This window comes from Ornithorhynchus anatinus, chromosome 15 (assembly GCF_004115215.2).
Source record: "Ornithorhynchus anatinus isolate Pmale09 chromosome 15, mOrnAna1.pri.v4, whole genome shotgun sequence".
Lineage (NCBI taxonomy): Eukaryota > Metazoa > Chordata > Mammalia > Monotremata > Ornithorhynchidae > Ornithorhynchus > Ornithorhynchus anatinus.
The window spans coordinates 10004832-10030100 of NC_041742.1; the positions used below are offsets into that span (position 1 = coordinate 10004832).

At 52.6% G+C, this 25269-nt stretch overlaps 1 protein-coding gene across 1 annotated transcript in view; it reads left to right on the top strand.

Annotated features, from left to right (window-relative positions):
- Positions 1 to 20623, top strand: part of LOC103170075 (meteorin-like protein) — a 91169-nt gene extending 70546 nt beyond the window's left edge. Inside the window, exons 3-9 of the mRNA XM_029079782.2 lie at positions 4111 to 4199; positions 5512 to 5727; positions 13372 to 13467; positions 14796 to 15029; positions 16080 to 16248; positions 18115 to 18210; positions 19844 to 20623. Of these exons, the coding sequence (XP_028935615.1) occupies positions 4111 to 4199; positions 5512 to 5727; positions 13372 to 13467; positions 14796 to 15029; positions 16080 to 16248; positions 18115 to 18210; positions 19844 to 20445 (1502 nt within the window). The 3' untranslated portion in view covers positions 20446 to 20623. The remainder of the gene's footprint in view (positions 1 to 4110; positions 4200 to 5511; positions 5728 to 13371; positions 13468 to 14795; positions 15030 to 16079; positions 16249 to 18114; positions 18211 to 19843) is intronic.
- The last annotated feature ends 4646 nt before the right edge of the window (positions 20624 to 25269 follow it).

The window sequence follows — 25269 nt, forward strand, 5'->3', positions numbered from 1 at the left end:
ACCACGGGTTTGGGAGTCAGAGGTTGTGGGTTCTAATTCCAGCTCTGCCACTTAGCTGTGTGACTTTGGGCGAGTCACTTCACTTCTCTGTGCCTCAGTTCCCTCATCTGTAAAAGGGGGATTAAAACCGTGAGCCCCACGTGGGACAACCTGATTACCCTGTATCTACCCCAGCGCTTAGAACAGTGCTCTGCACATAGTAAGTGCTTAACAAATACCAACAATATAAACCCAATTGTATGAGTGAATGAATATCCATGTTTTTACATTATGCCCCTTCCCCCATCTGTATTAAATTTTAATATAGTAATCAATACTTATGCTACTTGTTAAGCACTTACTATGTGCCAAGCATTGTTCTAAGCGCTGGGGTAGATTTAAGTTAGGTTGGACACAGTCCCTGTCCCACATAGGGCTCATACTCTTCACTGTCATTTTACAGATGAGGTAACTGAGGCCCCGAGAAGCAAAATGACTTGCCGAAGGTCACACAGCAGACATGTGGCGGAGCCAGGATTAGAACCCATGACCTTCTGACTCCCAGGCCCGTGCTCTAACATCTCACCTCTCCTACTGGGGAATGGTGTCGTGGATAGAGCACGGGCCTGGAAGTCGTAAGGTGATGGGTTCTAATCCCGCCTCTGCCCTGTGCCTGCTGTGTGACCCTAGGCAAATCGCTTCACTTCTCTGTGCCCCATCTGTAAAATGAGGCTTGAGACTGTGAGCCCCATGGGGGAAAGGGTCTGTGTCCAACCCGATTTGCTTGTATCCACCCCAGAGTCTAGTACAGTGCCTGGCTTCACAAATGCCGTAATATTACCTTGTATCCACTCCAGCTCTTAGAACAGTGCTTGGAACATAGTAAGCATTTAACAAATACTATTGTTATTAATAATAATAATAATAATGATGTTGGTATTTGTTAATCGCTTACTATGTGCAGAGCACTGTTCTAAGCACTGGGGTAGATACAATGTGATCAGGTTGTCCCTTATGAGGCTCACAGTTAATCCCCATTTTACAGATGAGATAACTGAGGCCCGGAGAAGTGAAGTGACTTGCCCACAGTCACACAGCTGAAAACCCGCTCTTGACCCCACTTCTCCCTCCAGTTATCGCCCTATCTCCCTACTACCCTTCCTTTCCAAAATCCTAGAACGAGTCGTCTACAATCGATGCTTAGAATTCCTTAACTCCCATTCTCTCCTAGACCCCCTCCGATCTGGCTTCCGTCCCCTCCACTCTACCGAGACTGCTCTCTCTAAGGTCACCCGTGACCTCCCTCTTGCCAAATCCAATGGCTCCTACTCCATTCTGATCCTCCTTGACCTCTCTGCTGCCTTTGACACTGTCGACCATCCCCTCCTCCTCCATACCTTATCTCACCTTAGCTTCACGGACTCCGTCCTCTCCCGGTTCTCCTCTCACCTCTCTGGGCGGTTATTCTCGGTCTCCTTCACTGGCGCCTCCTCCCCCTCCCATCCTTTAACTGTTGGAGTTCCTCAAGGGTCAGTTCTTGGCCCTCTTCTGTTCTCCATTTACACTCACTCCCTCGGTGAACTCATCCGCTCTCACGGCTTTGACTACCATCTCTACACAGATGACACGCAGATCTACATCTCTGCCCCTGTCCTCTCCCCCTCCCTTCGGGCTCGCATCTCCTCCCGCCTCTGGGACGTCTCCGCCTGGATGTCGGCCCGCCACCTAAAACTCAACATGAGCGAGACCGAGCTCCTCATCTTCCCTCCCAAACCCGGTCCTCTCCCAGACTTCTCTATCACCGTGGATGGCATGACCATCCTTCCCGTCTCTCGGGCCCGCGATCTCGGTGTCATCCTCGACTCGTCTCTCTCGTTCACCCCACGCATCCTATCCGTTACCGAGACCTGCCAGTTTCACCTCTACGATATCGCCAAGATCCGCCCTTTCCTCTCCACCCAAACGGCTACCTTACCGCTACGGGCTCTCCTTATATCCCGGCTAGACTACTGTGTCGGCCTTCTCTCTGAACTCCCTTCCTCCTCTCTCGCCCCGCTCCGGTCTATTCTTCACTCCGCTGCCCGGCTCATCTTCCCGCAGAAACGATCTGGGCACGTCACTCCCCTTCTTAAACAACTCCGGTGGTTGCCTATCGACCTCCGCTCCAAACAAAAACTCCTCACTCTAGGCTTCGAGGCTCTCCGTCACCTTGCCCCTTCCCACCTCTCCTCCCTTCTCTCTTTCTACCACCCACCCCGCACGCTCCGCTCCTCTGCTGCCCACCTCCTCGCCGTCCCTCGGTCTCGCCTATCCCGCCGTCGACCCCTGGGCCACGTCCTCCCGCGGTCCCGGAACGCCCTCCCTCCTCACCTCCGCCAAACTGATTCTCTTCCCCTCTTCAAAACCCTACTTAAAACTCACCTCCTCCGAGAGGCCTTCCCGGACTGAGCTCCTCTTCTCCCTCTACTCCCTCTGCCACCCCCCCCTTTACCTCTCCGCAGCTAAAAGCCCTCTTTTTCCCCTTTTCCCTCTGCTCCTCCACCTCTCCCTTCCCATCCCCACAGCACCGTACTCGTCCGCTCAACTGTATATATTTTCGTTACCCTATTTATTTTGTTAATGAATTGTACATCGCCTCGATTCTATTTAGTTGCCATTGTTTTTACGAGATGTTCTTCCCCTTGACGCTGTTTATTGCCATTGTTCTTGTCTGTCCGTCTCCCCTGATTAGACCGTAAGCCCGTCAAACGGCAGGGACTGTCTCTATCTGTTGCCGACTTGTTTATCCCAAGCGCTTAGTACAGTGCTCTGCACATAGTAAGCGCTCAATAAATACTATTGAATGAATGAAAAGCGGCAGAGCTGGGATTCGAACCCATGACCTCGGACTCCCAAGCCCGGGGTCTTGCCACTGAGCCACGCTGCTTCTTATAAGCTCTCTGAGGGCAGGGATCATGCCTACCAATGCCATCATAAGGTACTCTCCCAAGCATTTAGTACAGTGCTTGGCACACAGTAAGCGCTCAATAACTACCACTGAGTGAGCGATGGAGGGATTGAAGGGATTTCAGCTGCCGGTTGCCATCCAGAGGCTTGAATTCCCAGCAGATGGCGGGCTGACTCCATCCTTTTCCGTTTTGAGATTCAACCCTGGAGCGCAGGGTGATGGAAACACCCTAGACTCTTTCAATCCATCACTCAGACAGAGAACAGAATTTATTGAATCCTTATTCTGTGCAGAATGCCGTCCTCAGCCCTCGAGACTGCCAGCTTGCCGTGGGCAGGGCACATGTCTGGTACGCTGTACTCTCCCAAATGCTTATCGCAGTGCTCTGCACATAGTAGGAGCTCAATAAATGTGATCGACTGACTAAAATAGAGATAACGGAGAAGCGGTGTGGCCTCAAGGGTAGAGCTGGGACCTGGGAGTCAGAAGGACCTGAATTCTAATTCTGCCTCAGCCACTTATTTGCTGTGTGACCTGGGACAAGGGCCTTAACTTCACCGTGCCTCAGTTGCTGCATCTGTAAAATAGATTAAGGCTGAGCCCCTTGTGAGACATGGACTGTGTCCAACCTGATTAACTTGGATCTATCCTAGAGTTTAGTACAGGGTCCGGCGCATAGCGAGCGCTTGACAAATACCGTAATAGACAGCATTCCCACCCTCAAGGAGTATGGCCTAATGGAAAGAACACAGGCCTTGGAGTCAGAGGATCTGGGTTTTAATTCCGACTCCACCACTTGTTTGCTGTGAGATTTGGGGCAAGTCACTTTTTATGGTAGCTGTTTAGCGCTTACTATGTATCAAGCACTGTTCTAAGTGCCGGGCAGATACAAGTTAATCAGGCCAGATACAGTCCCTATCCCACAAGGGACAGTCAAAATCAGAAGGAGAACAAGTATTGAATCCCCATTTTGCAGTTGAGAAAACTGAGGCACAGAAAAATTAAGTGATTCGCTCAAGGTCACACTGCAGGCAAGCGGTGGAGTCGGTATTTGAACTCAGGTCCTCTAGGCTCCCAGGCTCATCCACTGGCCACGCTGATTCCCCAAGTCACTTAAATTCTCTTTTCCTCAGTTTCCTCATCTGTGAAATGGGAATTACATACCTGTTCTCCCTCCTACTTAGAATCGCCTCAGCCCCTGGAGAGCTGTAGAGGGGAAGACCACCTCGGCCACCCGGCCGACCTCGTGGAGAGGGCGAGGAAGGAAAAAGAGGTGAGCCTCCCCGTCTGGGGTCCCTAGCCGGGCTCATCTGGGGCCCTGGGTGGGGAGACAGTGGGCAGCGGTCAAGGAGGGTGATGGGGGAGGCTGAGGGCTCGGGACCCCCTCCAGATCTGATCCCTCACTGATCTTCCTGGGAAAGGGAATTCCATTTTCATCTCATCCTGGCATTATTTCTTGATATTAATATGTCTCCCCCTCTAATAATAATAATAGTGTTGGTATTTGTTAAGCGCTTACTATGTCCCGAGCACTGTTCTAAGCGCTGGGGTAGATACAGAGTAATCAGGTTGTCCCACCTGAGGCTCACAGTCTTAATCCCCATTTTACAGATGAGGTAACTGAGGCCCAGAGAAGTGAAGTGACTTGCCCACAGTCCCACAGCTGACAAATGGCAGAGCTGGGATTCGAACCCATGAACTCTGACTCCCAAGCCCGGGCTCTTTCCACTGAGCCACGCTGCTTCTCTAGACTGTAAGCTCACTGTGGGCAGGGAACGTGTCTACCAACTCTGTTGTCCTGTCCTCTCCCAAGTGTCCTCTCCCAAACGGTCTGTAAGCCCACAATAAATGATGATGGTGATGAGGGAGGCATAGAGGAGACAGGCCAGTTGGAACTGGTGTGTGCCCGGTGGCAGAGCTGGGTCAACTGGGGAGACTGGCACCCGACGAGTGCCTCGAGCTCCAGAACACGCGGGACGGAGACGACGGGAGCAGGGGGGCCACAGCCCAGGGCGGCCGTCCCCGAGGAGGAAGAGGGAGAAGGACGGGCCGGGAAAGAGCCGGCCACTCTGGCCTTCAAGGGCCCGGCCACGGCTGCTCCTGGCTGCCCTTGGCGGGGGAGCAGAGCAGTGAGTCATGCGGGGGAGGCAGAGAGAGGAAACGGTTAAAGTCCTGAGGCAGCTGCAGCAGTGGAGGCGAGCCAAGGCGTGGTTCCCTCCTCACTGCCTCACTCCTCACTCCACTCTGAGCCGAACAGAGCCCTGGGTTCCCCGGCAGACGGACGCCTCCCGGCCTCCCCGAACGGATAATCCCCGACCGGGGTCCCTCCCCGAATGGCCGACGTCGTCACAGGCCTCTGGGTCGGGCCGGGCCCGCAGGCCCCGATCCCGCCAGGCCCGGACGGCCCGGCCCAGAGAGAGGGCCCCGGCTCCCCGGCCGGAGGGGAGGTCGGGGCCGGGGCTAGGGGGGCAGAAGAGGAAGCGGGGGCTCCGGGGGACGAGGGGGAGGTCCTGTGTGACTTCTGCCTGGAGGGTAGGGTGAAGGCGGTCAAGTCCTGTCTGGTCTGCATGGTGAACTATTGCCAGGAGCATCTGCGACCCCACCAGCTCAACAGCAAGCTGCACGACCATCCCCTGGCGGAGCCCACCAAGGACAGGGGCGTGCGGGCCTGTGCCACCCACCACGCCCAGCTGACCCACTTCTGCCACCTGGACCAGCAGTGCATCTGCCTGGAGTGCGGCAGGGAAGACCACCTCGGCCACCGGGCCGACCCCCTGGAGAGGGCGAGGAAGGAAAAGGAGGTGAGCCTCCCCGTCTGGGGTTCCTAGCCGGGCTCATCGGGGGCCCTGGGTGGGGGAGAGAGTGGGCGGCGGTCAAGGGATGTGATGGGGGAGGGGGAGGGCTCGGGACCCCTCCGGGTCCGATCCCACATTTAGCTTCCTGGGAAAGAGAATTCCGTCGTCATCTCATCCTGGCTCCGTCCACTCACTGACCCTGCCTGACTTCAGGCCTCTCCAGTTCACCTGCCTTTAGAGAATCGAGATTCCAGTATGGGTCCTTCTTCAATGCAGAGGCTCTATGTGTGTGTGGGGGTGTGTCTCGATTATTATTATCATTATTATTAGTAGCAATAATAGTTAGACTTATAATGTTAATCGTGGTATTTGAGAAGCAGCGTGGCGCAGTGGAAAGAGCACGGGCTTTGGAGTCAGGGCTCGTGAGTTCGAATCCCAGCTCTGCCACTTGTCAGCTGTGTGACTGTGGGCAAGTCACTTAACTTCTCTGTGCCTCAGTTCCCTCATCTATAAAATGGGGATGAAGACTGTGAGCCCCACGTGGGACAACCTGATTCCCCTGTGTCTACCCCAGCGCTTAGAACAGTGCTCTGCACATAGTAAGCGCTTAACAAATACCAACATTATTATTATTTGTTCACAGCTGACTAGGTGCCAAGCTCTGAACTGATAACCGTGGTATTTGTTTGTTTAGCACTTACTCTGTGCCAGGCTGGGGTGGCTACAAACACATCGGGTAGGACACGGTCCCTGTCCCACAGTCTTCACCCCCATTTTACAGATGACTTAACCGAGGCTCAGAGGAGTTAAGTGACTTCCCCAAGACCACACAGCAGATGAATGGCAGAGCCGGTATTAGAATCCAGGTCTTTCTGAGTCCCGGGACCGGGCTCTGTCCGCTAGGCCACACGGCTAAGCAATGGGGTAGGTACAATGTAATCATGTTGAATACAGTCCCTGTCTCACACGGGGCTCGCTGCCTAAGGAGAAGGAAGACCATCCCCATTTTACAGAGGAGATAACTGAAGCACAGAGAAGTGAAGTGATTTGCCCAAGCTCACCCAGTGGACAAGTATGGAGCTGGGATGGGGACCCAGGTCTCCCGACACCGAGTCCCTTGCCCTTTCCACTAGGCCACACCGTTTTCGAGTTATCTTTGAGATGGCCCTCCTCTTCTCCACCCTGTTCTCCAGACCTGCCTCAGGGGTTATATTTGCCTGTTTCGGGTGGCTTCTCTCCCCAATCGTAAATCTATCCGATCAGATCTGTGGGTGTCGCTGGGTTAAGTCAGGGTTAAGACCTTGTCCTTGTATGGCTACGATGAGGTCTTTATGCTGGGGGGGCCACAGGAAGCAGTGAATCAGAGAAGCACAGAGGCGTAATGGGAAGAGCCCGGGCCTGGGATTCAGAGGATCTGGGTTCTGAGCCCGGCTCTCTCACTTGCACGTTACGTGACCTCGACTTAACTTCTCTGTGCCTCAGTTTTCTCATCTGTAAAATGGGGGTTCCACATCTATCCTTTCTCCTACTTAAGACTGTGAGCCTCTGTTCTGTATTGCCCTTCCACCTGGATTTGTAGCCTTCATTCTTTCATTCAGTCGTATTTATTGAGGGCTTACTGTGTGAGACACGCTGTACCAAGTGCTTGGAAAGTACAATTTAGCAATAAAGAGAGACAATCTCTGTCCACACCGGGCTTACAGCCCTCACCCTCAAATCCACAGCCCTTACGTCCATATCTATTATTTATTTATTTAGATTAATGTCTGTTGCCCCTCTCTAGGTCTGTAAACTCCCTTTGGACAAGGGAATATAACTACCATCTCTGTCATATTCTTCTTTCCCAAGTACAGTGATCTGCACACAGTTAGTGCTCAATGAATACCACTGACTGATTGATCTAAGGGGATCAGGGTCAGCGTCTGACCTGATTATCTTCCATCTACCCTGGAGTTTAGCACATATAAGAGCTTAACAAATACCACAACAGTAATTATTAAACCCAGACTGGGGCATCATAAAAGTTTTCCCCATAATAATAATGATGATGATGATGGTATTTGTTAAGCGCTTTCTATGTGCCAGGCACCTTACTAAGCACTGAAAGACTGCATCTTGTCCACATGTCCACCTCCGTAGCCCTTTTAAAGCTGCATATCTAGTTTGGGTTCCATCTGCCACAGGACAGAACCCTCTCCTGCTCCAACTTTGCCCAGGAAATCAGAGGAAGTATTTTGAAGCCCCTCGTGTCCCCCCGGTATGAAATCTTCCTGCCTTAAATCAATCAGTGGTAAATATTGAGCTCTAATCCTGTGCAGAGCCCTGTACTAAGTGCTCAGGAGAGTACACTAAAAATGGAGTTGGTAAACACCTTCCCTGCTCACAACGAGCATCGTGAGAGAGATGAGGAAGCCAGATACGGTAGAAAGAATGTAGGGAGGGGCTTATCCAGGAGGAAGGTTCAGTGACTTTAATTCCATTTAGAGTAATCGGATCCGGAATCCTTAGCCAGCTGATACTGGTTTGCCATGCCGGAAGGCTGAAATGGTGTTTTGTCCTAATGCCAAGAGAATTTTTCTGGCCTGTTTGGTTCACTACCTCTCTCCTCTGTAGCTTTCACTACCTCTCTCCTCTGTAGCTTAGGGTCATGGATAGAACACTCTTCCGGGGTGAGTGGAGAAGAGCCTGGAGCCAGGAGAGGAACGGTCTGGTGGTTGACCACTAAAGTGACTCACCTCACCGCTTTTCTCTATGAAAGGAAAGAACCGAAGGCCCGCTGGCCAACCCTGCCCAGGCCGGGCCTTCCAGGGACTCGACTTGAATCCATTCAACTCTGGCCAGTCGGTTCTGGCTAGCGCAGGTCAGCGTGGGGAGAGGGGAAGCAGGAAGCTTCCCTCTGGCCGTATGGCATCGGTCATCCTCCCCGCCTGGATCCCAAGCCGCGTCTTGTGGTCCGTGATGTCGGGAGCTGGCCTGGGAAGCTTAGGTTTCTAGTTAGTCTTCCAGCTGGTGAGTCAAGGTTTACCATGGCGTTGCTAACCCCGTCTGATGCAGCCTGTCAGCGGCTTCCAACTCTCCCCCGGGGCAGGCGAGGCCGGGCCTGTCCTCGAACTGGGTGAAACCACTCCGAAAGGAGATCCAAAAGGTGAAACTCCAGGTGGGTCCTGGGATGGAGGCAGGATAGGCCCGCGGTGGGTCTGCCAGGCTGGAGGTAGGGGAGGGGAGGGCCTGAGTTCCTGAGGCAGAGGGAAGAGGAGCTGTGGGTGAGAGTTTAGAAGGCAAAGCAGCAGCTAGAGGAGTCTCCCTTAAAAGATCACAGGCTTGGAAGTCAGAGGTTGTGGGTTCCAATCCTGACTCCACCACTTGTCAGCTGAGTGACTTTGGGCAAGTCACTTAACTTCTCTGTGCCTCAGTTCCTTCATCTGTAAAATGAGGATTAAGACTGGGAGCCTCATGTGGGACAATCTGATTTCCTTGGAGCTCCTCCAGAGGTTAGAACAGTGCTTGGCACATAGTAAGTGCTTAACAAATACCATTATTATTATTATTATTATTAAAAGGGTACCTTGATGAAGGAGAAAGTAACAGGGAGGATTAGATATATATAGGAAGGGACCCGCCCTGACTAACCTCCTTTTTCCATTCACTATTCCCAACCCCGCTGGGTCCTTTCCCCATCCCTCCGATAGCTCTTTGAACTCCATTGTTTCCCCTACCTATAATTTATTTTATTCATTCAATCATATTTATTGAGCACTTACTATGTGCAGAGCACTGTTCTAAGAGCTTGGAAAGTACAATATAGCAATAAAGAGAGACAATCCCCGCCCGCAACGGGTTCACAGTCTAGATGGGGGGAGATGGACATCAAAACAAGTAAACAGGCCTCAATATAAATTAATAGTATTACAGATATATACATATATACATAAGTGCTGTGGGGCAGGGAGAGGAGGGGAAGAGCAAAGAGAGTGAGTAATGGTGATGTGGAAGAGAGGGGGAGCTGAGACAAAGCGGGACTTAGTCTGGGAAAGCCTTAGTCTGGGAAAGCCTCTTGGAGGAGGTGCGCCTTCAGGAGGGCTTTGAAGGGGGGAAGAGTGATTCTTTGGCAGATTTGAGGAGGGAGAGAGTTCCGGGCCAGAGGTAGGATGTGGGCCGGAGCCAACGGCGAGACCGGTGAAATGGAGGCACAGTTAGCACCAGAGGAGCGGACTGTGCGGGCTGAGATAAAGAAGGAGAGAAGGGAGCTGGGGAAGGGACAAGGTGATGGAGAGCTTTAAAGCCAGTAGTGAGGATTTTTGTTTGAAATGGAGGTGGATAAGCAATCTTAGAACGAGTCGTCTACAATCGATGCCTAGAATTCCTTAACTCCCATTCTCTCCTAGACCCCCTCCAATCTGGCTTCCGTCCCCTCCACTCTACCGAGACTGCTCTCTCTAAGGTCACCCGTGACCTCCTTCTTGCCAAATCCAATGGCTCCTACTCCATTCTGATCCTCCTTGACCTCTCTGCTGCCTTTGACACTGTCGACCATCCCCTCCTCCTCCATACCTTATCTCACCTTGGCTTCACGGACTCTGTCCTCTCCTGGTTCTCCTCTTACCTCTCTGGCCGATCATTCTCGGTCTCCTACGCTGGAGCCTCCTCCCCCTCCCATCCTTTAACTGTTGGAGTTCCTCAAGGGTCAGTTCTTGGCCCTCTTCTGTTCTCCATTTACACTCACTCCCTCGGTGAACTCATCCGCTCTCACGGCTTTGACTACCATCTCTACGCAGATGATACGCAGATCTACATCTCCGTCCCTGTCCTCTCCCCCTCCCTTCAGGCTCGCATCTCCTCCTGCCTCCGGGACGTCTCCACCTGGATGTCGGCCCGCCACCTAAAACTCAACATGAGCAAGACTGAGCTCCTCATCTTCCCTCCCAAGCCCGGTCCGCTCCCAGACTTCTCCGTCACCGTGGATGGCACGACCATCCTTCCCGTCCCGCAGGCCCGCAATCTCGGTGTCATCCTTGACTCGTCCCTCTCGTTCACCCCACACATCCTATCCGTTACCAAGACCTGCCGGTTTCACCTCTACAATATCGCCAAGATCCGCCCTTTCCTCTCCACCCAAACGGCTACCTTACTATTACGGGCTCTCGTTATATCCCGGCTAGAATACTGTGTCAGCCTTCTCTCTGACCTCCCTTCCTCCTCTCTCGCCCCGCTCCGGTCTATTCTTCACTCCGCTGCCGGCTCATCTTCCTGCAGAAACGATCTGGGCATGTCACTCCCTTTCTTAAACAACTCCAGTGGTTGCCTATCGACCTCCGCTCCAAACAAAAACTCCTCACTCTAGGCTTCGAGGCTCTCCGTCACCTTGCCCCTCCCTACCTCTCCTCCCTTCTCTCTTTCTACCGCCCACCCCGCACGCTCCGCTCCTCCGCCGCCCACCTCCTCGCCGTCCCTCGGTCTCGCCTATCCCGCCGTCGACCCCCGGGTCACGTCCTCCCGCGGTCCTGGAACGCCCTCCCTCCTCACCTCCGCCAAACTGATTCTCTTTCCCTCTTCAAAACCTTACTTAAAAATCACCTCCTCCAAGAGGCGTTCCCAGACTGAGCTCCTCTTCCCCCTCTACTCCCTCTGCCACCCCCCCCCTTTACCTCTCCGCAGCTAAAGCCTCATTTTCCCCTTTTCCCTCTGCTCCTCCACCTCTCCCTTCCCATCCCCACAGCACTGTACTCGTCCGCTCAACTGTATATATTTTCGTTACCCTATTTATTTTGTTAATGAATTGTACATCGCCTCGATTCTATTTAGTTGCCATCGGTTTTTACGAGATGTTCTTCCCCTTGACGCTGTTTAGTGCCATTGTTCTTGTCTGTCCGTCTCCCCCGATTAGACTGTAAGCCCGTCAAACGGCAGGGACTGTCTCTATCTGTTGCCGACTTGTTCATCCCAAGCGCTTAGTACAGTGCTCTGCACATAGTAAGCGCTCAGTAAATACTATTGAATGAATGAATGAATGAATCACCCCCCGACTAGATTACTAGTAAGAGCATTTATTAAGCTCCTTCTGAAAGCAAACACTGTACTAAGCCCGGGGAAAAAGTACAAAGGATGAAAATTGACAAGGTCCCTGACTCTCAAGGAGTTCACTATCTATATGAGCTCCTTGAGGACAGGGATTGTTTCCCCATTCTCCTTTTCCCCCTCACAGCTCCCTCCCTGCAGTGGAATTCCTCTCCTGTGTTCATGCCCTTCCCTGTACGTTGGCACTAGCAGGTCCTAACCAGTTCTGTCAGGGTGGGGGTGGAGAGAGTTGGTGAGAGAGAGTGATTCAACGCCCTATTTGTGCTGGACTGAAAGCCTGCGGTGCGGTGAGGGGGACAAGGTTGTTGCTAGATCACGGTGTCCTGGTCTTCCTCTCCTGGTCCCTCTCCCCTGCCTTCTGAAATTCCGGAGCCCACCTGTAGGTACCATTGGGTTTTGCCCCGAAGGTAATTTCCCCAGTGTTGGGGGAGGGATGTTAGTCAAGCGGGAGGTTCAACAGAGAAAAGGGGACACCCAGCTCCCACAGCAAATACCGGCTCCTAAATGTCCCTGTTGTTTTGCTCCGGAATCCCTCCCTTCCTCAGGAAGTATCCTGCACACTGGGCTGACGGGACCGAAAAATCAGGGCTCTTCCTTTCCCACTCCCAGCTGCTCTCATCGCTCAGCTCGGCTCTCTCTCCATGCAGCCGTGAGTCAGAAAGAGAAGGCCGGGAAGAGGCCGGAGTGGGGCGGTTGGGTCCCAGTCTCCAGGAGGAGAGGGGATAGGATAGCCATCGGGCTCCAGGCTGGCTCCTTGGCTCCCGGGAGCTATCTGGGCTCTTTGCCAACAGGAACATGTGGTGGAATGGACTCATCTCCCTGCCCCAAGGAAAGAAGGGAAAGTCAGTCAGTCAGCTGTATTTATTGAGAGCTCACCTGGGTGCAGAGCACTGTACTAAGCACTTGGAAGTGGACAATATAACAATAAACAGACACAATCCCTACCCACAGTGAGCTTACTGTCTAGAGGGAGAGATAGACATTAATAGGAAAAATAAATTACAGACATGTACGTAAGTGCTGTGGGGCTGGGAGGGGGGATGAATAAAGGGAGCAAGTCAGGGTGACGCAGAAGAGAGTGGGAAGAAGAGGAAAGTAAGGCTTAGACAGGGGAGACCCGTTGGAGGAGATGAGCCTGCAATAAGCCTTTGAAGTGGGGGAGAGGAATTGTCTGTCGGAAAAGGAACTCAGGAGGCTTGGAGTTAAGGGCTCTGTGTAAGGGGGATAATGACCGGGTTGAGCCAGGTTTCAACGCCCCCGGGCCTTAGCCCAACCCAGCCAGCAGGAATATGAGGAATAGACTGGGCTAGTCTGGAAGTGCACTTGGGCCAACAAGTATTCTTCCCTGAGATACAAGAGTGGAAGAGAGAATATAATTCCCGGCAGCCTTTGGGACTACCCCATGCTTGCCACAGCGCCCCGGGTAAAGCCTAGGACCAGGGCCCCCGGAGGCGGGATGCATCTGGTTCTGACTTCTGATCTGATTAGCGCTCTACCGGATCAGCTGAACTGTAAATTGAGCGAGACTCCGTTTCCCCTCTCACCCTCCACCTCTCTTCTTTTACCTGCTCGAAGGATGAACTTCGCCTCACCCAACTGGACTTCGAACGAAGGATCTCGACGGCCGAGAATGCTATCGCCAGACTACAGGCCAACACCAAGTCCATCGTGGTAAGAGCGATGGGGAGATCCTGCCCGGCTTCCCCATTCTCCTGAGCTGATGGGTACCTGTCCCGGGAAGACATCCGTGCCATTCTGTCCCCCACAGAACTGCTTCCGCCCCCAATCCGGTCTCCCGATGCCATTCTAATCCTGGCTCCATCACTTGTCTTCTGTGTCACCTTCTGCTCTGCACCTTGGTTTCCTCATCTGTAAAATGGGGAGTCTATAATTGCCCTCCCTCTCCTTTAGACTGTGAGTCCCATGTGACTTTCTGACTAACCTGTCTTTTAATCTATCCTAACACTTTTTACAGTGTTTGGCGCTTAGTAAACACTTAACAAATATCACAACTATTAACATTATGACCCCTGCCCTGCCTTCAAAGAGCTTACAGTCTAAGGGGGTGAGTGCTTATATTAGAAGGAAGGCAGTTCTATCATGCTCCACCTCTCCTATGGGACACTGTCCAGGTGACCCTGGAACTCTTTGCCCTTCCCTCGATCTGTTCTGTGCTTCCCGCCTGGCAGCTTTCAGTCGTTCACTCATTCTTTCATTCATTCAGTCGGATTTATTGAGCACTTATTGTGTGCAAAGCACTGTACTAAGTGTTTGGGAGAGTACAATGTAGCAATAAACGGACATCTGCCCGGACCCATCCCCAAGTCCTCTGCCTTGAGACTTCTGGAGCCCTCTCAACCTCCATGTGTACCCTCTGCCATTGACTTATGACCCAAATCCCCACTGGTTCCTCACTCCTGAGCCCTTCCCCCAGGAGTTGACGGATTGGCTAGATTACGGATAGTCCCGGAAAGCTGAGCCAATTTACATACGCTCCCGTCCCTTTCCTTGAACTTCACCCTGAAAAAGGAGTACTCTGGGTCTTGGTATCACAATGTGTGTGAATTTATATGTGAGGGTGTGTGTGTAAATATGGATGTACGTTAATGGCATATAAATATATGGGAATGGGTGTGTGCCTAAAGGGAGGGCCCAAGGTCTGGTGGTCCTGGTTGGGGTTGTCACTGAAGGAAATGGTGATTCTCCTGGAGGATCATGGACACGGAGGGTGGGCGGTGGGACCTTTCAGGTCCAGGAGGCAAGCTCTTGCTTGCTCTTTATTCTAATCTGAATCTCAGCGGTACAGGGGAAAGAGCTCTCTGTGCCTCAGTTTTCCCATCTGCAAGCATTAATCCAGCCAGAATTCTAGGTCACTTTCAAAGGGTCAGGGGTGGGGCTTAAAGGGGGTAAGGTCACAAGGTGGAGGGAGGGTAAAGAGGGGCATGGGGCCTGGCCATCTCAGACTGAGCAGCAGTTGAGTTCTGACCTCCCCGTCCCAGAACTCCGTCTCCGAAGTGAAGGCTGCGGCGGAAGAGCAGTTTGGAGAGCTGATGGAGGCGGTCCGGAAGGCCCAGTCCGAGGTCCTGGACTTCCTGGAGGGGAAGGAGCGGGCCGCCGTGAGCCACGCCGACGGCATCAGGACTCACCTGGAGAACCAGTGTGCCCAGATGGGGCAGAGCCAGCGGCAGCTGGAAGGGATAGCCGGACTCACCAATTCCGTCCTCTTCCTGGAGGTATGGGAGACGAGCGGGAAGAGGGGGGTGGGTGGTAGGGCATCAGGGCCCCGGGACCACTCGGTTCTGGCTTCCTCTCAGACAGGGGAGTGCAGGAGAGTGGCAGAGGAAAACAGGTCGATCTATCACCGGTTTCAGATTCTAGGCTGGCATTTACATTCGGGGGTGGGGGGCTTTTTAAAACTGCGGGACTTTGGAAAGTGGTTTTCCTGAGGCAGTTGTATGTCTTCTAGTGGCCTCAAGAATCTGTGTGTTTTTTCTCTCTCTCTCCCTTGCTCTCTTTCTGCACCTCTGAATCTCTCTGGAAAGTTTCCTTGTGCTTAGGGTGAGGTGGGAAAGGGAAGGAGTGATCAGACAAACTCCTAGAAGCATCTTTCCTTTTCCCCGGACCGTTCTCCTATCCTCTGCCTATTTTTATCTGACCGCAGGCCTCTCAGTTGATTTTAAACTCTAAGGAGTCTTTACTCAGTCATTCTCCCGCCCGCTTAATCTTTCCATCCACTTCAGGGACAGCAGCAACCAGAGTCTGACTCTCTTCTCTTCTCCATTTCTTCTTGATGCTGGACTTCTCTCCTATTTTTGACATCCGTCTCTTCCCATGCTCTGTCTCTTCCCCGCTTGGAGGAGATGTGACTTCAAGAAGGCTTACTGATTGACTGATTGAGTCAGGGGACTTGAGTTTTAATCTCCGTTCTGCCTGCTGTGTGACCTTGAACCAATCACTTAACTTTTCTTAACTTTTCTATGTCTCATTTACCCCCACCTGGAAAATGGGGATTGAATACCTGTTCTCCCTCTTACTTGATTGTGGGACAGGAACTGAGTCTGACCTGATTATTTTGTGTCTTCCCTAGTGCTTAAATGCTCAATAAATACCACTGATTGATAAGGATAATAAAATAATAATAATAATGACCAAGGAACAGTTTGGAAACATTAAATTGGGGTGTGTGTGAGGGGGATAAGGGGAGGCTAGGAGGCCTGGAGAGAGGGAATTGGGTGGTGGTGGGTGCTAGACAGATGTTTCTTTTTGCTGTTTCCCTCCTGCAGGAATACTGCAAGTTCAAAAAGAGCGTGGAAGACAGCCCGGTGCCAAGCGTTTACATTGGCTTGAAGGACAAGCTTTCCGGCATCCGGACGGTCATCACCGACTCCACCACTCTGCTCGTCCAGCAGCTGCAGAACTACAAGGGGAAACTCCAGGAGTTTGCAAAGGAGGGTGAGAGGCTTGGTTGTCCCAGCGTGGCTCTGTGTATGCGTGTTTTGGGGCACACGTGTTTGGATGAGGTTGTACAGTTAGTTGCACGTTCCCCCTTGAGATGAAGGTCCCGATAATGGATCGTTGCAGGTGAGTCGGGGCTAGGGCCGGGGGGAACCCTGGAGATTGGGGGTTCAGTCTATCCCACTGCTGACGGTCCTCCCCCAAGCCCGGGACTCCCTCCTCCTTCACCTCTAGAGAAGCAGCGTGGCTCAGTGGAAAGAGCATGGGCTTGGGAGTCAGAGGTCATGGGTTCGAATCCCGGCTCGGCCACTCGTCAGCTGTGTGACTTTGGGCAAGTCACTTGACTTCTCGGTGCCTCAGTGACCTCATCTGTAAAATGGGGATTAAGACGGTGAGCCCCACGTGGGACAACTTGATTACCCTGTGTCTACCCCAGCGCTTAGAACAGTGCTCGGCACATAGTAAGCGCTTAACAAATACCAACATTATTATTATTATCTCTGACAGTCCAGCACTCTCCCAACCTTCTAAGCCCTCCTAAACATCCATCTCCTCTTAGAGGCCTTCCCAGACTACGCCCTTGATTTTCCTATCCACCCTCCCCTCTGTGTCGACTAGGTACTGTACTGTGTACCCCTTAAGCACTTTGATATGCATCCCAGCCCCACAGTACTTATTAATCAATCAATTGTATTTATTGAGCACTTACTGTGAGCAGAGCACTGTACTAAGCACTTGGGAGAGTACAATATAACAACCTAACAGACACATTCCCTGCCCAGAATGAGCTTACAGTCCAGAAGGGGAGACAGACATTAATATAAATAAATAAATTTCAGATATGTACATAAATGCTGTGGGGCTGGGAGGGGGCATGAATTAAGGGAGCAAGTCAGGGCAACGCAGAAAGGAGTGGAGAAAGTGGAAAGGAGGGCTTAGTCGGGGAAGACCTCTTGGAGGAAATGTGCCCTCACTAAGGATTTGAATGGGGAGAGAGTGATCGTTGTTGGATATTCAATAGTATTTATTGAGCGCTTACTATGTGCAGAGCACTGTACTAAGCGCTTGGAATATACAATTCGGCAACAGATAGAGACAATCCCGGCCACTGACGGGCTTACAGTCTAATCGGGAGAGACAGACAGACAAGAACAATAGCAATAAATAGAATCGAGGGGAGGTACATCTCATTAACAAAATAAATAGGGTAATAGAAATATATACAAATGAGCGGACGAGCACAGTGCTGAGGGGAGGGGAAGGGAGAGGGGGAGGAGGAAAGGGAAAGGGGGGCAAAGGGGGCTTAGCTGAGGGGAGGTGAAGGGGGGCAGAGAGGCAGCAGAGGGAGCAGAGGGACAAGGGGAAGCTCAGTCTGGGAAGGCCTCTCAGAGGAGGTGAGCTCTCAGTAGGGCTTTGAAGAGGGGAAGAGAATTAGTTTGGGGGAGGTGAGGAGGAAGGGCATTCCAGGACATCCTGGCAGGCCTCCAAACAGCCCCGGGCACTGGGGCCTATAGAGTTTCAACCCTCCCAGAGAATTGGCAGGGCCGAAAGTGAAAACTGACCCGTACTCAAACGGGAGTGAGGGCCAAGGCACTTAGAGGTGGCCAGTTGTTCTGATGAGACTGGGTGACGCGCGTGACTGAGAATGGGGGTGGAGAAGCATGAAGAGGGAGGGTCATCCAGGCAGAGAGATTGGCGGCAAGATAGATGAGTCCGAGTTACAGTGAGAAGGTTGGCGTTAGAGGAGCGAAGCGGGGTGGGTTGTAGAGGGGGAAGCAGGAGCCCAGGGAGAGGGCCTTGAAGGTGAGGGCTCAGACCCGCCTCCCTCCTCTGACCCCCGTGTCTCTGCCTTTGTCTCCCCAGAGGAGTACGAGATCTCTACCCAGGTGTCGGCCTTCGTCCCCCGCAAATACTGGGTCTCCTACCCGGAGCCTGTCAGTCGGCAGGAGTTTCTCAAGTGTAAGTAAAAGCTGGGCTACCCACCCCTCACTCCCCGGCAGGGTCGGCTCTTCCGGAGCGAGACCAGGGCCCACCCGCTGACCCCACCCCCAACCACGTCCCCCTCTAAGGTGGGCAGAGGCAGCCCCCAACTGCCTCCCCTTCTGACCCTCTCTGGGCTCCGGCTGCAGCCTCGCTCTGCTTAACCGTGGTGTGAGGGGTGTGAGGAACCTTCCCCTCAAGCTTTCTTACCCCCGGATTTCCTTTCCTTGGACTTCCATATTGTCGCAGGGTTTGTTAATCACTTACTAGGTGTCAAACACTGAGGAACTTCCTGGCTGGGGAGACTTGGGTCTGGCTGCTTCTCCGATCTCGAGAAGCAGCATGGTGTAGTGGATAGAGCTTGGGCCTGCGAGTCAGAAGGTCACGGGTTCTAACCCCAGGTCTCCCGCTTGTCTGCTGTGGGACGTTGGGCAAGTCGCTTCACTTCTCTGGACCTCAGGTACCTCGTCGGTAAAATGGGGATCGAGACCACGAGCCCCACGTGGTCTGATTTGCTTGGATCCACCCCGGCACTTAGTACAGTACCTGGCACGTAGTAAGCGCCTAACAAATACCGTGATTATTATTATTATCCTACATGATCCCGGCCCACTGCATCCTAGCGACGGAGGAATTGAGGGACGGAAGGATGAAGGGTCAGAGGGGCCTCCAACTCCAGAAACAGCATCTCTGTTCCCTGTCAACTCCCCAGGCCTTGAGAGGGTCATGGTAGTGGGCGGGAAAAGTCTTCAACTTGTAAAAGGTTACTTTTCCCAGGCCTGGCCCTTTGGGTATTCGTCGGGCCGTGTCAGGCCTCTGGCCCGAGCCTGAAGGGAAAGAGAACTCAGGGGTAGGAGAAGGAGCAGAGTGAACTGGTGGACAGAGCAGACACCTCAGAGGACCTGGGTTCTATTCCCAGCTCCTCCGCTTCCCTGTTGGATAACTCTGGGCAAGCCACTTCACTTATCGGGGCTTAGAACAGTGTTTGACACAGGGTAAGTGGTTAACAAATATGATGACAATATGGAAATCCAGGGAAAGGAAGTCTGGGAGGATAAAGAAGCTTGAGAGGAAGGAAGGCGAGGGGAAGGAAACCCAAGAGGAAGAAAACCTAGGAGGAAGGAACCCCAGAAGGGGTGGGGGGCGGGGGAAACTTAGTGAGAAGAAAGATGGGGGAAGGAAGCCCCGGGGGAAAGGAAGTTCAGTGAGAAGGAAGGCCAGGGGAAGGAAGCCCAGGAGGAAGGAAGCCGGGGGGAAGGAAGCCCAGGGGAAAGGAGTCCAGGAGGAAGGAAGCCCAGGGGTATGGAAGCCCGGGAGCAAGGAAACTTGAAGGAAAGAAGCCAGGGAAAGGAGGTCTGGGAAGAAAGAAGCCTGAGGGAAGGAAGCCTGGCGGGAAGAAAGCCCAGAGGAAGGAAACCCAGAAGAAGAGAGCCCAGAGCAGGGGACTGAGGGCCGCCCACTCTGAGCTGAGCTGGTGCGGAAAGCGGGCGACCTTCAATTTGGCCAACGGGCCACCCCTCCGCCCGTACTGTCCCTCCTCCTGCCCACCAAGGACAGGGCCACGAGCCGCCGTCCCTCTCTCCATCCCCGCCTGCCCCCGCTCTCTCCCCAGACGCCTACTCGATCTCGTTCGACCCCGACACGGCCCACCGGTACCTGCGGCTGCTGGAGGAGAACCGCCGGGTGACCAACACGACCCCCTGGGAGCACGCTTACCCCGACCACCCGGACCGGTTCGAGCACTGGCGCCAGGTGCTGGCCAAGCAGAGCCTCTACCTGCACCGCTACTATTTCGAGGTGGAGGTTTCCGGGGCCGGCACCTACGTGGGGGTGACCTACCGCAGCATCGACCGTAAGGGGACGGAGAGCAACAGCTGCATCTCCGGGAACAACTTCTCCTGGAGCCTCCACTGGGGCGGCCGAGAGTTCTCCGCCTGGCACAGCGACGCGGAGCTGCCCCTGCAAGCCGGCCCCTTCCCCAGACTCGGCGTCTACCTCAACTATCCCGGGGAGACCCTCTCCTTCTACGGCGTCTCGTCCGACTCCATGACGCTCCTCCACAGGTTCAGCTGCAAGTTCGCCGAGCCCGTCTTCCCCGCCTTCTGGCTGTCCAAGAAAGAGAACTCGGTCAGGATCGTGGAGCCGACCGCAGACGGGCCGGAGAGCGTGGCCTCTCCCCCGGCCCCTCCCTCCCCCTCGGATCAGCTCGGTTAAGGGAAGCAGCGTGGCCTGGTGGGTAGAGCCCGGGGCCTGGGAGTCAGAGGATCTGAGTTCTTATCTTGCATCCACCATTCGCCTGGCACGTAACTGTGGGCAAGCCGTTTCACTTCTCTGGGCCTCAGTTACCTCATCTGTAGAATGGGAATCGAATCCTCCTCCCTCCTTCTTAGACTGTGAGTCCTATATGGGACAGGGATAGCATCTGACCTGATTATCTAGTATCTACCCCAGCGCTTAGAGCAGACTTGAAACATAGCAAGCACTTAACAAATACCACACACACACACAAAAATGGTCTGCGATCCAACTCCTGCCCTTGGGCCAGTCAGGGGAGCGGGGACAAACCCGGGGCAGATCTTTTGGGCGGTGCCCCAAGGGCTTTGGAAGTGTAGGGGGGGAGGGCGGCGGGTGATCTTCTAGAAATATCAGACTTCAGTAAAAGAAGGCGACAGGGAAGGGAAGCAGTGCAGTCTAGTGGCAAATGCACGGGCCTGGTAATCAGAGGACCTGGGTTCTAATCCTGGCTCTGCCGCCGACTTGCTGGATGGCCTTGGGCAATTCACTTCACTTCTCTGGGCCTCGCTTTCCTCATCTGTAAAATAGGGACGTAATACCTGCACTCCCTCCCTCTTAAGTTGGGATCCCATGTGGTATAGGAGCTGCATCTGATCTTTCTTGTTTCTCTCCCAGTGCTCGGCACATAATAAGTGCTTCACAAATGCAGTTGCTATTATAGATCACGGGTGGTTTTTAAGATCCCGAAATTGCTATGGGGCTGGGCATACAGGCTCAGCAAAATGATCTTCGGGTTTCATCGCTCTAAATCTCCGCTAACTTTGGGGAGGGGCAGGATGGGGGCCCAAGCTCACATCCCCCTCCCACCGCTGTCCCGCTATTCACTCATGAGTCTCTGGGGCCTACTACAGCCCCTCTCCTCATCTACCTCTTCAGGATCTGGTGATCATTAAGATTCAAAATGCCCTTCGGGGACCTTGGGGGCTTGAAGGATCAGAGCAGTTCTAATCCCGGCTCCGCCATTTTCCCGGCTGCGTGACGTCGGGCAAGTCACGTAACTTCTCTGTGCTTCAGTTTCCTCATCTTTACAATGGGCATTCGACACCCGCCCTCCCTCAGTCTCGGGCTTTGAGACCTGTGTGGGTTAGGGACTGATCTATCCCAGTGCTTGGCACATAGTAAGTGTTTAACAAATGCCATAATTATCATCAATAATTATTGAATTGAAGCGGCAATAAATTGTTATTCTCTGCTGGGCCTCCAGTGTGGTCTGTGGTGGGCTCCGTGCCTTCCTCTCTTCTACGTTTCTGCTGGCCCAATCAAGAGCCGCGGGCCTGGGGTGGTCCCCGGCTCTCGGGCTCGACCGCAGAGAAGCCCGCTCAGATGAGCGGCCCTCAGTCCTCCAGCTACCATCTCTCTGTCCCCTAATGCCCCGATCTTTGACGGAGACCACGGTGGGGGAGTGGACCCGATCGGTGGGTTTGATCGGGATGATGGTCTGAGGCCGGGCTAGGGCACTGGAAGAACCAGAGGACCAGGTCTGAGATGTCTGCTGAGCCACCGCTGCTCGAGAAAGGGATTAAAGGGGGAAGATGGAAGACTGAGAAGTGAAACTGGGAAACGGATGGGGGAGGAGAAGGGGCGGTCGAGAACGACAGGAGAGTCTCTTCAGGATCCAGGGGAGTTAACCAGAGCTACGGCCCTGGAGAGGAAGAGAGGGAAGGAGAGAGAAAGAGAGAAAAGAATGTTTGTGGACATGTATGTGTAAGGCGGGGAAGAAGAAAACAGTAAGTGTTCAATAAATACGATTGAACACATGAATGAAAAGGTAAATTTTGTCCTGTGAAGGGAGGAAGGAGCAAAAATGTTGGTTTCTACCTGTGTCTTTTTCAAGCTCAAACTGCAGTCTTAAACAATGGGGCCTTCTTTGTTCGGCTGGGGATGATTAGTGTGGCTGGCCCCCTTCTAGACTGTGAGCTGGTTATGGGCAGGAAATGTGTCCATTTATTGTTTTATTGTACTCTCCCAACCACTAGCGCTCAATAAATACTATTGACCAACTGACTCTTAAACAGTTGCAGTGCACGAGCACATCTACGGTCATGGGTTCGAATCCCGGCTCTGCCACTTGTCAGCTGTGTGACTGTGGGCAAGTCACTTAACTTCTCTGTGTCTCAGTTACCTCATCTGTAAAATGGGGATTAAGACTGTGAGCTCCACGTGGGATAACCTGATTCCCCTGCGTCTACTCCAGCGCTTAGAACATTGCTATGCACATAGTAAGCGCTTAACAAAGGCTAACATTATTATAAGGCTAACATTATTATTATCTACCAACTTGTAACCCAAATGCATGGATTTTACCCAAGTCTTTGTTTGCTTCTCCTGATTTCGACCTGGCATTTGAATGGGCTCAATACAGGACAGTTCCCAGTTACCAAAACACTGGATAGAATTTTTGAGATCCTAGAATACTGGGGATTTCTATGAGGGGAAGCAGGAACTGCTGGCTTCCCTTTCTGATCCAGATAATAATAACAATTATGGTGCTTACTATGTGCCAAGCACTGTGGAAAATACAAGACAATCAGGTTGGATGCCATCCCTGTTCCACGTGGAGCTCACAGTCTAAGTAGGAGGGTGGAGGGAGGGGGAAAGGATTTAAAACCCATTTTACAGACAAGGTAAATGAGGCACACAGAAGTGAAATGACTTGTCTAAAGTCACACAGAGCAGACAAGTGGCGGAACGGGGATTAGAACCCGGGTCCTTTGGCTGCCAGATTAAAGCTCTTTCCACTAGGCCCCCGGAGGCTCCTGAGTCAGAAGGCCGATCCAGGAGATTCCTTTCTTTCCTACGCAGTGCCTCATTTGGATTAGGTGAAGCGATGTGCTTAGGGAGAAGCTCAGCCCAGCTCAGGCTGACCTTTAGCTGGACTTGTTGTTGAGAGAAAGGTCACTGGGCTTTGCTTCTGACTTAAAACCAGTGCCAAGAATTAGCCTGAAATTGCAGTCATTCATTCATTCAATCATATTTACTGAGCGCTTACTGTGTGCAGAGCACTGTACTAAGTGCTTGGAACAGATAGAGACAATCCCTACCCAACAAAGGGCTCATAGTCTAGAAGGGGGAGACAGACAACAGAACAAAACAAAAAAGTAGGCAGGCGTCGATACCATCAGTCCTTTACCCCGGGGTTTTCCAGACATTTTTGTTGCTGGAGTCATAAAAAATTACCAAGAAATTACCATGGGAAAAACCAGTGACTTATCCAGGGGTATTTATTGAGCTCCTCCCACATGCAGACTACTGCTCAAGGAGGTCAAAAACCACAGCAGAAGGAAAAGACAGAGTTACTGTCCTTTCGGTGCCAACAGTCGAATGGGAGAGACAGGCATTGCCAGTGTAGGCCGCCCAGATCAGGCACGCCCCTCGTGAATCCGCCCTTGGTGACCGGCCAATGGAGCAATCTGTCGATCGATGGTATTTATCAGTGCCAAGACAGTAAATGCACCTTCAGGACCAAGGTTGATTTAAAATTAGAAAATGATATAGCACAGACCTATAGATCATCAGATTTACATCAGTTAGTCAATCGGTGGTACTTCCTGAGCACTTACCATGTGCAGAGCACTGTACGAAGCGCTTGGGAGGGCGTACAACAGAGTTGGTAGATGTGATCGTGATGTAGTGGATAGAAGAAGGACCTGGGAGTCAGAAGGTCATGAGATCTAATCCTGGCTCCGCCACTTGTCTGCTGTGTGACGTTGGGCGAGTCACTTCATTTCTCTGCGCCTCTGTTCCGGTGGCCTTATGGTGCCAGGGGATCCCAAGGCATCTACTCCAGCTTTCAGGTAGGACGTGGCTTCAGTCCTATTCTGGGTGCAGAACTGTGGGGTGAGGGTTGTGCTGGGAGTGGGGCTTTTCAGTTTAAAGCCCTGCTCCGGAGTCACGGGCTACTGATCCTTGATCTAGATCTGATCTCCGCAGTAGGGGCAGAATTCCTCATGATGATGGATCCGGGGTGGAAGCCAGTGTCTTTCTAATACGGGCTCCACCTTGGACAAGCCGCTTCACTTTTCTGGGCCTCAGTTATCTCATCTGTAAAATGAAGATTGAGAAGCCCCACATAAAACAAGGACGGAGTTCAACCTGACTTGCTTGTATCCTCACTAGTGGCTTCAAAGCTCTCCATCACCTTGGCTCCTCCTACTCCACCTCCCTTCTGTCCCACATCCCAGCCCACACACTCCGCTCCTCTGGTGCTTACCTTCTCACTGTGCCTCTTTCTCGCCTGTCCCGCCGTCGACCCCTGGCCCACCTGGTCCTACCCTGGCCTGGAAGGCCCTCCCTCCTCAAATCCACCAATCACATTCGCCCCCTTCGAAGCCCTACTGAAGGCTCACCTCCTCCAGGAGGCCTTCCCAGACTAAAACCACCTTTTCCTCAGCTCCCCCTCCCCTCCCCATCTCCCCGACTCTCTCCCTTTGCTCTACCCCCTTCCCCACCCCACCGCACTTGTGAATATATATCCATATCTATAATTCTATTTCTTTACAGTAATGCCCGTTTACTTATTTTGATGCGTCTATATCTATAACTCTACTTAATTTATATTGATGCGATTGATGCCTGTTTACTTGCTTTCATGTCTGTCTCCCCTCTTCTAGACTGTAAGCTTGTTGTGGGCAGGAGTTGTCTCTCTTTATTGCTGAATTATACTTTCCAAGCTCTTAGTCCAGTGCTCTGCACGCAGTAAGTACTCAATAAATACTAGTGAATGAATTGAATGAGTGAATGTAT